We start from the raw sequence: 14,919 nt of genomic DNA, 5'->3' as shown, positions 1-14,919 counted from the left end.
GGCAAGTAGTTCAGTAGACCATAAAAGTACCTCGGGGTACTGCGTCAATGTTGGATCAGGGATGATATCTTGGTGCAGCAAGAAGCAGAAGTCAGTAGCTTTGAGCTCAGCAAAAGCAAAACATATGGCAACCAACACATCTATATGCAAAGCTATATGGCTTAGAAAGCTGCTTATGAGCTTGTTTAGAAAAAGGATGGAAGCGACTAGGGTGTACTGTGATAATCAGAGTTGTATCAAACTCTGAGAATCTAGTATTTCATGATCGGTCAAAACACATTGATATCACATGTCACTTTATCAGAGACTATGTACAATGTGGGGCAATACAACTGCAGTATGTCCCCACAGGAGATCAGGTAGGAAACCTACTCAGAAAGGCTCTAGGAAGAGAGAGTTTCATTCAGTTCAGAGAGCAGATGGGTATGGTAGAGAATCCGTTTCAATAGCAAAAACATGTGACTTTTCATTTCCATTGACAATGGGAGTCGCAATACAGATGCAATGTTTACGTGTGGCAGGGTCAGCAATAGTACAAATGCAACATTTGTGTAGTAGTTGGTGGGCAGGATGTCAGACATGAGCCAACGTAGAGGGATATGTTATAGAACATGGTGGTGCTGTAGTAGGTTGCATTATTAGAGCACATTCCTCGCTAAGAGGGAGTGTTGATTTCTGGTAGCATCAGATGTGCTCTAAGTCTCAAATTTTGCAGGGAGGCTTAGACACATGCATTCTCTAATACCCAAAAATCGTTTTGGGAAATTCCACCCAGAAACAATTTTATTAAAATAATTAATTATTTTTAATGGGACCCTAAGTCTAAACTTAGGAAATTAAAATAATTAATGGGTATTAATCTAAACTGTGGGTGAAACTTCTAGAAGAAGGCAAAGATCAAGTCAATATGATCCTAGCCATTGATTAGAATCTAATCTGGGCCGTTGATTGATCAACGAGAGGATTATAAGAGGAGACTTGATGGGCACTTGGAGAACACACCAGAGGCAGATACTTTGTTACCTGAGTAAGATTGATTTTCTCATTGGTCGAAGTTTGGCAAGAGAAAATCGAATTAGAGGGAGGGTTGTAGGTGAGAAAGGGAGAGAGGGCATCAACATCCTTCGAGAGTGCAAGACAACAAGACGCAGAGCAAGAACAGGTTGACGCAGAAAGAGGTAGTGCAGAGGCAGGTTGACGCAGGGACTGCGTGGGCAGCTAGACGTTGGGCTAGTGTGGGAAAATTGACGCAGAGGGATGCAGAAGGATTCAGAGGAAAGAGGGGTACTTCACCTGGATCAAAAATTTGTTAGGAAGTGTCTGTAAATTTTCTCACTCCTGTTTTGCTAGTTGTAATTTGTACATGAGATTTTGCTGAAGAATAATAAAGAAACCCTCATCTGCTGCACCGGTTTTCCCACATTGGGTTTTTCTGGGGACGATTGTCCAAAAATAACTGTGTCATTGTGATTGTATTTGTGTCAGTTTTTTCCCTTGCATTTACTTTTTGTAATATTTTAATTGTGAAGGCTGTAGTAGAATATATTTTGATATTTGTCGTAAGAGCGCTGTGAATAACTTCTTTTTGAGATAATAAGAAGAAGAAATAATATTAATCACCACAGTAAGATTTCTATTTAGAAATTTTCACATAGACTGTTGTTGTAGACTTGATTCATTAATCTTGACAAAACCCTCAAACTTGTTTTAATGCCCTTCTTGAAGACTAATCCTTGTATGTCTCTGTTGCTGCCCTTCCTTTGACTTCAACACCTTAGCTTTGATACCATGTTGAAGAATCTAGGGCAAATGTAGTTAATGTGATTCTTCTTTTCATGATAACTATTTGTGAGGTGTTTTTCATTTTTCTTTCTTATTCCAATCTACACTTATTATTATTATAGTGTGTCTTTGTTAGTTCATCAAATGGCCACCAAAAACAAAGAGACAAGAACACAAGGTGTTGGAATTCTGCCAGGGAAAAACCTCTCCCTCTCGGAGAGGAAAACCCACAATAAATTCTTCTTATAGAGATTCGAATTGACGAATACCAAGCCCATGACCCTTGACCTACTAGGCCACTCCAAGACCAAGACACCAATCCTCTTCTCACTGTTGAGATCATCATCATCATTACTGCTTCACCGAGATAATCATCATAATACCACAAAGGTCCTTAGTTGCACCATTGCCTGCTTCATCATCATGTCAACGAGGTGAGATGCACTGAGAACTTGATCATGACCTTCACCATTGCCTGCTTCATCATTATGTCAACGAGGTGAGCTGCACTAAGAACTTGATCATGACCTTCACCATTGCCTACTTCATCATTATGTCAACGAGGTTGTGACTGTCTAGAATGTCGAGAATGTATGTGCTATAGTGTGATCCGAGTTCACCTTCATGACTGTGATTTCATCCTTCATTTAGATCAGTACCGAGGAGGAGACTATGATTTATGGAGACTGTAATTACCTTGCACTGTGATTTGTGTTGAGGAGGAGAACCTGTAGTTATTTATTGTTATTATCACTGAGATCACAGATATGTCCGAGATCCTGTACCCATCTAAGTCCTGTACCTTTGTTCTTATCTGAAGCCACTTATCCGAGATTTCTTATTGCACTTTTCTCGAGATTTTAGAGCTCTTGTACCTTCATCTGAAATCTTAGAGACATTCGAGATTCGTGTTTTATGTGGTGACGTCAGCGGGCTATTTATGGTAGTTAGGTCTCTGTAAATAAGCTGACATGTCACCTTGAATTATTGTGTCTCTTTATTGAGCCGACATAACATTAATATTCATTTTGAGGCCGACTTAGCTGTTCTCTTCATCGTTTTGCAGGCAAACTTCTTCGTGCTTGTCTTTCGAGGATTGTGCTTGTCTTGGAGGGTTGTTGTAGACTTGTATACATTTTACATAGGCTCACGAAGAGCTCCCTATTCATTACTTTGACTCTTTGACCTTAAATCTAAATCGTAAGGCATTCAATCGGATCCATCTATAAAAATAAATTTCTTGCTCATGAAACCCATGCAAAAAGGAATAATGAATTTATTTTCTTGTTTAACAAAAATCATAATTACAATGTCATGAAAACCGAACCTAGTTACATTTTCTTCAACACATATTAGGGCAGAAAATAATATTTTCTCTCTCCTATAAATCCTGTCTCTCTTTGCATTGTTTTATTGATGAAATTCATCTTCTTGTACAAAAATCGAAGTGATAGATTCCAAAAGAGGTCAAACTTTTCTTGTATTTGTGCACTTCTGACTTAATACAAAATTTTCTTTCGTTTCTTCCAGGAAGTCCAAATGAGACTTTAACTCAAATATTTTTTTTTTGACTCAATAAACCCTAGAAGCATGAAGAACATGCTTTTACAAAATACATTTTGATACAAGTACAATGACAATTATGAAGACCAAACCTAGTTACTTTTCCAACATTGGTTTGCTTGAATCACTGAAGCAAGGGAATCACAACCATTGAGATTTTCTAATAGCTCCCTGATACGGGCAGCAACCCACTTCATAAAATAGTAATAAAAAATTCTTTTTCTTTTATTTTCTTTTACAAAATACATTTTAATTCAAATCCAATTACAACTATGAAGACCGAACCTAGTTACATTTCCAACACTTGTTTGCTTCAAGCACTGAAGTAATCACAACACAAGCATTGAGATCTTCCTACAATTCCCTATCACAAGAAACAACCTACATCATATATGGATATGTAAAATCCTGAAGTACCTATTATGTGAGAGGGTAATCCCAAGTTGTACAATATGGGGAAATTAGTACGGGTACAAAAGGTGATCTTGACAAAATTTGAAAACATGTATGGGTACAAAACATGAGCCCCGCAAAATTTGGAAATGAGGAAACATATATATATATATATATATATATCTATGTATGTATGTATGTATATATATGTTAGGACATTTAAGAAATGTTATATGGAATCATAAAGCATACATGATACATTATTACATTATGATTAAATTGTTCAATATCAATGCATAAACTATCAATTATACATGTCACATGATGATGAAACATACTATTGTAACATTAACTAATGAATGATCACATGTTGAAAGCAACAATATTCAGAAATAACCTTAATAAATGGGGTTTATTATAAATTGTTAAATTATGGTATGTTCTATGCTTAGAGCAATTTACTTATTTTTCTTCTTACTACCCACAGATTAGCAATGACATCTACATTAAGTAAAGTGTAGATAGAACATTAAATGATCAACAGAAAACAAGCCAAGAGAATAGACACAAGATGTGGCGGCTAACCAGGGACAAACCCCAATGCTGGGAAACCCTTTGATCAAATCTTCTTTTATCTTCAATAGTTAAGCAGAGAGAAAAAGTACAAAATCTGAATTCTGTAATTTTATACCAGCAGCAACAAACCCTAGATCAACAAAGTCAAACTTGGTCAAACTAGCTGAAATTGACCTCTAAAATGCTTGGTCAATTTCTGGTCAACTTGTCCTCGAACAGCTTGAAGAAACAATGCTTGAACAACCCCAAAAATATAGTCGATTTGCAGATTTCTGAAGTCAACTTGCAGCCCTAAACTAGGGCAGTGAACACTGGTCAAACCAGAGGTTTGATCACCTCGGTTTTGGTGCCAAAAATTTTGGCCTGCTTAAGAGAGGCAACCACACCCAATCCACACTTCTGAATGGTCAATGTTGGTCAAAGAGATGACTTGCTGCCCTAGCGTCCTTCTTTCTGCGTCTTCCTTGCCCTAGGATGTCTTCCTTTCAGCCACACATGAGAGGGAGAGAGAGAGAGGATGAGTGAATGAATTGTCCAAATGAGGAGAATGCTCCTTGTATTTATATGCAAACGTTGAGGATGAATAGATGTGACTGTTGGGCTTTTGAGCCTACATAAGTTTGCTGGCCGACCTTGACAATTTGTCCATAATCAAAATAAATTCATATCTCCATAAATACTTATCGGAATCGGATGATGTAGCATAAGAACTTATGCTGATGCATGAAACTGATAGCTGGTAGGCTTAATTGTTAAATACACACAGGTATCTGTAAATAATAATTTATTAATATATATAAAATGTATAAGATGATTTGAATGTACAATGAGGACCCTGCTTTTATACCTCAGCAAGTGACCATTCGTGAACGGGCATGTTTTTTAGATGTCCCTGTTCACTTAATTAATGACTTATTTAACCTAAATAACATTTAATTATTTAATATTAATATTTATTTTATTTAGCTAATTGTTATGAATTATATTCATAACATAGTCTCTTCCTTTAGAAGCTTTGACCTCAAAGCTATATTACTGGCAATTGTCTTTGCGATGGTTGTCTTCTTGGCATATAATCTGGGCATCGTTTTCATGATGTAGCTTATCAATAATATTACCTTGGAATATATATATATATATATATATATATATATATATATATATATATATATTTTTTTTTTTTTTTTTTAATTATTTTATTTTATTTATTTAATTAACACTGATTTTTTTTTTTGACGAGTCTAAATTATTTATTTATTTTTCTATTTATTTTTTTTTTTTTTTAACTCTATTTTTTTTATTTTGTTTTTTCCTTTTTTTTTAAATAATAACTTTCTTTTAATATTAATTTTTTTCCCTTTTTTTTATAACTCATATATATATATATATATATATATATATATATATAAATGTAATATTATATTCGTAGGTGTATGTAATGATTTATTTAGTTAACACTAATGGACAATCACGTCCACCCGGAATGGTCACACGCTGTTTGACCATTTGACCGGATACCACTGCAGCCCATCATAATGATGGTCACATTCTGTTTGACCGCTAGTCCAGATATCACCGCAACTTTCTAAACAAACAGATCTTGGAACGACATCACTTTCCAATCTGATTCTGGAATTCTGGAATCTGCTGTAGAATTTTAAAAATGGTGAAGGAAACCAGTTACTACGACGTGCAAGTTCTCAGTCCTCCACAACAGCGAATATCATATGACGCACACAGAAAAACAGGTGCAAGAGTCTTTGCTATGTGGTTTGGAGCTGAATTAATGGAAGAGTTTTTGAATACTGCAGAGAAGCTTTGTGAAAGTGATTTGAAAGCCTATATTCATGAAATGATTATGGACTCACTTTCGAAACTAGATGTTGTTGACATTGAAAACAAACTCTCATGTGTGTGGCCCGTTATCTTTCCAGATGACAGTCTGACGAAGGAAGACCTTCGAGCTTGCGCTGAGGGTTTGAAGACTCTGGCAGAGAGTTTCCAAACCGCGAAACTACAAAATGAAGATCGGGTTCCAAAAAAAGATTGCAGAGATAATGCGAGCAGCGATACATCACCAAAGAATCATGCTGCCACGCCTCCATTTTTCGGTGTGGGCTGATGATTAATCAAGCTAGCATCAGGAGATGCAGGATAATTGTGATGATTGTATGATAATATAGGACTATTAAATGATCTGTTTTGGCTGTGACACAATCGGTCACGTGAGGAGCTACGGCTCCGTCGATGTTGGTGTCTGTCCTCCCTTTCAATTTGGCTTAGACACCGAGCAGACTAAGAGCTGGAGATGTGTATTTTGTCCGCCATTTTCTCTTCTGAATTCTCTTACAACAGTCACTTCCCTCAGCGTTGTTAATAAACTCTTTTATATTTCCCTTCAATCCAATGTACTTAGTCAAATTAACTAGGTGATTACGAATTATTTCCCAAAGCCGGCGGAAGTCTGTTGTCCGTTTATATTGTAAACAAAAACGGGAGGCTCGTTGTGCAGTCATTGCGTATAATGCTTCATTGGTCTCTATCTGATTCACACGCAGTTGTCTCTGTCTTTCTTCCAGCTGTTGCTCCTGAATGTTTGCAACAATGCTAGCGTGCTGCTTTGCCTGCTCATCAAATCCATTTTGGATTTGCACCACCTCAGCCTTAACAATACACTGTGTTCTAAGATCTATTCCTAGTTGTTGTAGCTGCTCCCTTTTCCTTGCAATATCATGTAGGCGTTGTTGTATCGACTCCTCAGAATTGTTCACCTCATAAATTGTGGCGTTTTCTACTTCCCTATTAGGTTTAGAATCAGTCTTTGAATTAGAATCTTCAGAATATTCTATAGCTTCTTCTTCTTCACCTTCACTAACCCCTTCCTCTTCAACTGCAATTTCCTTTTGACATGTTTTAATTTTCGCACATGAGTTTTCTAAATGCTGAAATACTTCTTGAACACTGATTTGTTCAACATAATCACGATGTGAATGTAATGGCACATTATGCGGCGAACTACGTTCAAAGGCCCACATGACTATATCGTGTGCCATGGCTCTGATACCACTGTAGCATAAGAACTTATGCTGATGCACGAAACTGATAGCTTGTAGACTTAATTGTTAAATACACACAGGTATTTGTAAATAATAATTTATTAATATATATAAAATGTACAAGATGATTTGAATGTACAATGAGGACCTTTCTTTTATACCTTAGCAAGTGACCTTTCGTGAACAGGCATGTCTTTTAGACGTGCCTGTTCACTTAATTAATGACTTATTTAACCTAAATAACATTTAATTATTTAATATTAATATTTATTTTATTTAGCTAATTGTTATGAATTATATTCATAACAGATGATCTTTAGATCAATCCTACACCTCTCGATGAGAGGAATCTAGGAAAAATATTAGAAGCCATAAATAAGGTGATCCACATGGAGTTTGGCCCTAGTTGCCAATTTTAACATAAATATATATCCAAAATCAACTTTTATTATATATATGAGGTTGCAAGTACAATAAAGACTATGATGCCACAAGTAGTATAAAGACTAAAGACTAATAGTCTTCAATCTTCATCCTCATCATTATAATCCTTGCCAAAAATAGAAGAAGAAGCATGTTGAACAATGGATGGTGGAGATGAAGAAGATGATTTACTAATTGCACTTCTAGGCTCTCGGTGCTCAATATTCAGGGCAACAAGAGAAAGCTCCAAATCAGGAGTTTCTGTTGAGATCTCTAGGGTAAGCTAGATTAGGTGATTTCTCTTGCTTTGATAACTAGTTGTGACGTATTTTAACTTAACTTGATTCACTTCTCTTTTCACTTGATTATTATTATGTTTTTATCATCAAACAACTACCAAAGTATGAAAGACCAATACGACAAGAGGACACATGATATAGGCTATTAGCGAGGGCCAACAAGTCTCCTCTTGAGAGGAAAACCCACAAGAACTCTTCTCTTCTTATAGAACTTCAAATGATGAATTCCAAGATGTATGACCTTTGACAAAGACCCTCCAAGACAAAGTCAAACTTCTCCTTGAAGCACTTCCTTTTTCACAAGGTCAACCCAAGTCAAACTTGCCTTGTAGTGGCTTCAAATTCACCTTTGACCAAGTTTTCGGACTTGCAAATTGATTGCAATTTCAACCTGTAATTCTCGTTTTCTTCAATTTCTGCAAACTCGCACATATGGGTAGTTTAGGGCATCTATATGAGGCTTCTTGCCTTCACTTGCTTTGGATCTCTCTCCTTATGAATTTGACTTGCTCTTATTATCTTTGTGGATGCTTATTTCGGCTCCTCTTGAGGTCTGCAATTATTCACTTCAGAAAACCCTAGTTATAGTCACATGTGTGAGAGATTTTGTTCCAAAATGACCTTGTAAACCTTAGTTCTTCCTTCCTTTTGTTTCTCCTCTTCCTCACTAGCTATTCCTTGTCTTCTTGTGCCATTTATCAAACTTCTTTTTTGCTTAATTTCTCTCCTCCAAATGAGGCCGACGTCTGCCTTATATATATAGGCTTCTTAAGGTGGTCGAATAATCCTTCCATTAGGCCGACTTGTCACTTTATGAGCCGACTTGATCTCCCTTGAAAGCTGACTTGTTGTAGCATGTTTGACTTGTCTTGGGGAGCCTTTTGTGACTCAAATAATTTTCTCTTAGATAAGACATGGTGCCCTAATGGGTCTTCAACATATTACAATGACTCCTGTGACTTGTTGACTCAATGACAAGCTGTAGAAGCAGTCAATGGGTGCTTGACCTATAAACGAAATAACCTTGAGCATGATGTCCATGCATGAAGAATGACTAATAAGTTTCCTTTCTCTTTAATATCAAATGTATAAGATCATGATTACATTTGTCATTATGAAGACCGAACCTAGTTACACATTTCATCACTCCCTCTTAACTAGGAAGGTATTCATAATCTACTCAACGTAGTTGGACATTTTGATACTGAATAATTCTCATAAGAAGAGTTCGATTGGTGAGCCATCTCATAAGCTATCTTATCAGCTTATACCAATGCATCTCATCATACCAACCAATAGTGTCACATAACAAGGCCTTCACTAGCAACTCTATCTTTCCACAGGATTCGAGCATGTTGTGAATATAATTTAAATAAAATAAAAGTAAATACAAGTAAATGTAAATAATAAATGATCAAAATAATGATTATTTTATTAGTCATTAGTTAAATGAGAAGGCACGTCTAAAAGACATACGCAGTGATGAAGGGACACTTGCCTGGGTATATAAGTAGGCCCTCATTATAACATTCAATCGCTCTTGTTTATTCATCTAATTAATAAAATATTTCTTACAATACATTGTGTATTTTACATATTTAAGAGCACAACAACTTTAAGTTTTTTTGCTTCAGTGGTATCAAAGCATTCCTTTAAGTATACGAACCTTGTTCCTTACAGTGTTATGAGAGCCATTTGAGCTTTTGGATGTTATTTTCTACACAATTAGCCATTATGTTTTGGTCGTGAAATCATGTAATCAAGTGAATAACATAGAGCTAAATTGTTAAATGAAATTGGAGAAGCGTTGCAACAAATAAAAAAATCATTTGCAAAATCATTAATGGCTTTCAAAACATTAAATTCAACACCTGCAATGGAAGAGGACATTGACGTGAAAGAGACTAACAATAAAGAATGCTTTAACCAAGGAAATGATGTTGAACATGTTGAATCAGGTTCTTCTCATGGTGACTTTAATAAGGCTGATAATCAAAGTGGAGTTTCATCCGATATCTTAAAGGAGGAAAATCATACTATGCCCAAGAAACCAAAATATGAAACAAAGAAGAAGAGACACGGTCTAATTGTTGCTGATGTTGTGGCAGCTAAGCAGGTTGCAGTGACTACAAATCATGATGCTCAGATGATAGCCACCTACCAGAAGAGACAGGTGCAATGGAGGTTGAGCTTGTTGAGATTCATCTAGACGTAGAAATAGAAGAGGAGGAAGAGGAGGAAGATCATTGGGATGCAAAAAGTTGGGATGAAAAGGATGTTGCCTTGTCTATTAAGAGTGCTTTTGTTGAAGAAGAAGAAAGTCCTGTAGCTAAGAAAGTCTCCAAACGTGTAGTTATGCCGACATCCAAATCAACATCTGTTCCTACTTCAACACCGACAAATATGAATGTGGCAAAGTCTGTACCTCTTGTTAAACATGTTCCACCAGTTAAAAAGGTCTAGCAAGCTCAATCTGAAGGTGAAGAAGAGTTAGAAAGTGAAGAGACTGATAATGGACAGGAGGATACAGGAAATAAGAAACGACGAGAGGTAACAACGAAACAAGAAGCAAGGAAGCCAAAGGCATTGTGAAAAGGAGTTCAAATGATTTACACTCACCTATCTGTTGTATCCTTGGTCATGTTGATGCAAGGAAGACAAAACTGCTCGATTGTATTCATTGGACAAATGTGCAGGAAGGCACGGTAGGAGGGATCACTCATTAGATTGAAGAAACATACTTTCCCATGCAATATATAAGGGAGAGAACCAAAGAGCTAAAGGTTGATGCTAATTTAAGAGTTCCAGGATTACTTGTTATTGACACACCCGAGCATGAATCCTTCACAAATTTGAGATAAGGTGGTTCTGGTTTATGTGATATTGCAATATTGGTTGTTGGTATCATGCATAGTTTGGAACCCCAAACGATTGAGTCAGTGAATCCTCTGAAAATGTGACACACACCATTTGTGGTTGCATTGAGTAAGGTGGATAGATTCCATGAGAAGTTGGCCATGTCTTTGGAGGAGAAGTCGAGGCCGACGTAACGACACACATACATTTTAATATATATATTCCCAGGAAAGTAGAAGATGAAATTCTGTAAGTCGGTGGCACAATGGAGATCAAACTGGAACACAGTTTATGCAGTTTTGGAGATCATTGCAAGCAATGGTTGTTGAGAAGAAGGCGAGCATTAAAAACGATAAGAAGGGACACTTGCCTAGATATATAGGCAGTCCCTCACTGTAACATTCAATCACTCTTGTTCATTCATCTTATTAATAAATGATTACTTACAATACATTGTGTATTTCACGTATTTAGGAGCACAACAACTTTAAGTTTTGTTGCTTCGGAGAGCAATGCTGGTGAAACCAATGACTGATAAACACCATCATCATTGTATGTCAAGGCACATATTCCACTCGGGTGTTCAAAGGGAATGTCCTTTTAGGACAATTACCATCTTGGAATAACACATCCTCAACGAATTTCCTCTTCGACTACTCTTGCCTATTGGATGCCCTTTGACATTCTCAAATAGTATCGGAATCAATCTCAGATGTTTACCCAATCCAACATTCTTTCTTCATAACATGAAGACAAGAATGTTGTGTCTGTCTGCCCCTCTAGACTAGGGAGGATCTACACATTCCTATAAAAGGAATATACCCAAGCTCCCTTTTATGTAGGGACTTGTTTGCAATCAAAAACCATATCAGCTGCTTGTAGGGATCCTCTTATGATGTCATGAACTTCAACTTCTTCTTCGTAGGGCATCAACCATCCATCACTTTCCTTAAATGAACCATAGGGTTGAACCAATAGTCATGTCATCCTTCTCTTCATTGGAAAGTGATCTTCTAGTCCACATCTGACTTTTCTTCATACAACTACCTCTTCCAAGTCCTGTTTCTTTCAGGATCTTCCATCCAATTACATGAGTATTGATTGTAGACGACTTCTACAATCATCTTTGGGTAGCCTTGTAACAATCGAACCAAATGCTTTAAAAAATCAAAATAAATATCAAATCAAAGTTACCTTTTTGTGATGGCCTTTCGTCATGACAGCAACTTCTTGCAACATCAACATCCTGCACATGTATGATTCCATCTCCAAGACATTTAATATCAAGTGTCTCTTTCCTTTTTAGACTTTATCAAGGCTTTCATACGTTCTCTATGGAGATATCATAGTTAATTCGTTTAGTTATCGGATGTTGATCACTTATCTTATCTTAGGTGACTATAGTTGCATCTTTCACGAACTCTTCTTCCTTTCTTCACATATTGCTATCCTCAGGATCTTCTTTACATGGTTCTTTCAACATAGGAACCAAGATTGTCAACCACCTCATATTTGATATGAGGTCATATTATGTTGATTTCATCTTATCAATATTTAGAAGAGTTCAAGGGACATTGACTACATGCCTTCATGCTTCATTCTAACGGAAGAAATCCTTCTTCTTCGATCATGCTCATGAGATATTGAATTCAACCATTCTAACTGCAACCATACAATGACATGACTTTATATATATATATATATATATATATATATATATATATATATATACCTCTTCCTTGATGTGAGCATCTAGACTTCTTTAGAAAACTTCTTTTCCTTGCTTGAAGATGAAAGTACTTCAACCATCTTGACATGCTGCATTCCTTTGTCAGCATATGATTATCCTTCTAGACAATGGATCCCACACAAGGTGGGAATGTAGACTATGAGCGAGACATTTGCTTCTTCAAGGTAGAGGTGAATCTTCTTATAAAGATTCTAGTGGAGGATCTCGATGATCCTCATTCTGCAAATGCTCCTTTCTAATAATGATGATGTAGGATGAGCTTTCTCTCTCTTCTATCTTGTTAGATGACTTTCCTCCAACCATATATGCTTCTACTTGGTTATGCTTTCAATGGAGATGCTATCAACTTCTTTACTTCTGTCGTGATGACGGTTACAACCATGTTGATTTCTATTTCAGCTATCCTTCCAAGCTTCTATCACCATGTCATCTCTATATCAACTCTAATGCATCTTGATGCTAGAGATGCTTCCTATCATGATAGCTATTTTCTACAAAACTAAAAAGAACGAAGTGAAGGAGATTATTTCAGTCATATTAGAGATCTTTCACTTCCTCTTTTGTCTTCTTTTTAGGTTCTTCCACTTCTTCGGTAATATGGGCTTCATTTCTTTCCTTTCTCTTCTTGTTGTCATTCTTAACTTTGGGACAATTCCTTTTAAATTTCCCATATTCGTATCATACATAGCATTGCATTTTTGACATATCAATCTTCTTCTTTTTCTTAGGACCAAACTTTCCAAACTTTCCTTTTCTCCTAGCCATGACAACAAATGCTTGAACTTGTTGATTTGATCCAACATTGCTTTTTGACTTCAACCTAGTTTCTTCAATCTTACATAATAATGAAAGTTCACTGTATGGAGTAGCTTCCTTCTTTCCATAGATACTTGATATAAACTTGCCCCATTCATCAAGTAGTGCATTGAGCACAGTGGTGGTCATTTCTTTATCGGACATTATTTCCCATAACTCTTCTAGTTGGTCTCTTATTTGTGACACCCTCATAAGGTATGAGGCTATCCCTTCTTCCTTTGATACCTTCATCTTGTATAACTTTTCATAGATTTATTTCGATGTTTCCATCCTTGCGAGATAAGGGATGAGTGAATCCTTGGTTGATTCTATAAGGATTCTTTGAGCCCTTATTTCCCTTTTCATATATTTTGATAATGCTTGAGCTTGCTCTTGAGATGGTTTTGAGATGGAGCCCTTTTCATATTCAACAATTTCATTCTCTATGAAGATCAAATCTATCATGCAAGGAAATTTGATGACCCGACCAATTTGTTGCTTTCCTTGCAGAATGAAGTAATTTTGATAGTAGATTCAGACATAGATATAAGGATACTTACTTGTCAAGTGAAGATGCTATTTTGATGATGATATGTTCAACTTGATGCTTTCTTGATTTTGATGATGATTGATGATGTTTGCTTCCTTGAAGATGACAATACTTCAAGAGAGAGATGTTTTTCTTCAAATATGCTTGAAATGTGATCCTTGCTTTAATATGAGGGAGATTACCTTGATGTCTTTGATGGTGATGGAAATGCTTCTTCTTGCTTCGTATGGATGTAGAAATGTAGAGTATGGAGACTTCAAAATGCTTGAAGTGTGTAGACCTTCTTTCTTTGAGTGGAGGTAGGGTCCTTGACGTCTTCTTCTCCTGATGATGTGAGCTTTTGAGATGAGTACTCCTCCTTGGTGCTTCTTAGTCCTCTTGAATGATTTCCTTGTGCTCAACCCTCTCTTCAATGATGTGCTCTTCAAGCTACCTCTTCTTGACTTGTTACCTTAACTCTGATACCATGTTGAGAAATCTAGGGGTAGCTAGATTAGGTGATTTCTCTTGCTTTGATAACTTCTTATTACATATTTTAACTTAACTTGATTAACTTCTTTCACTTGATTATTATTATGTTTTTGTCATCAAACAACTACCAAACTATGAAAGAATAATGAGACAAGAGGAGGCATGATATAGGCTATCAGCCATGGCCAAAACCTCTTCTCTTGGAAGGAAAACCCACAAGAACTCTTCTCTACTTATAGAACTTCAAATGACGAATTCCAAGACGTATGACCTTCAAATGACGAATTCCAAGACGTATGACCCTCTACCAAGACCCCTCCAAGACAAAGTCAAACTTCTCCTTGAAGCACTTCCTTTTTCACAAAGTCAACCCAAGTCAAACTTGCCTTGTAGTAGCTTCAAATT

The 14,919-nt window shown here is 36.4% G+C and overlaps 1 protein-coding gene across 1 annotated transcript in view; it reads left to right on the top strand.

Annotated features, from left to right (window-relative positions):
- Nucleotides 1-14,919, top strand: part of GYRA (DNA GYRASE A) — a 287,743-nt gene that overhangs the window by 219,323 nt on the left and 53,501 nt on the right. Inside the window, exons 18-19 of the mRNA XM_089450417.1 lie at nt 5,987-6,425; nt 10,239-10,549. Coding sequence (XP_089306543.1) covers nt 5,987-6,425; nt 10,239-10,549 — 750 coding nt within the window. The remainder of the gene's footprint in view (nt 1-5,986; nt 6,426-10,238; nt 10,550-14,919) is intronic.

The sequence above is a fragment of the Pinus tabuliformis genome, chromosome X (genome assembly GCF_031772625.1).
Source record: "Pinus tabuliformis cultivar Carrire ecotype Pingquan chromosome X, CPIR1, whole genome shotgun sequence".
Lineage (NCBI taxonomy): Eukaryota > Viridiplantae > Streptophyta > Pinopsida > Pinales > Pinaceae > Pinus > Pinus tabuliformis.
This window is presented reverse-complemented; position numbering and strand designations above follow the sequence as displayed.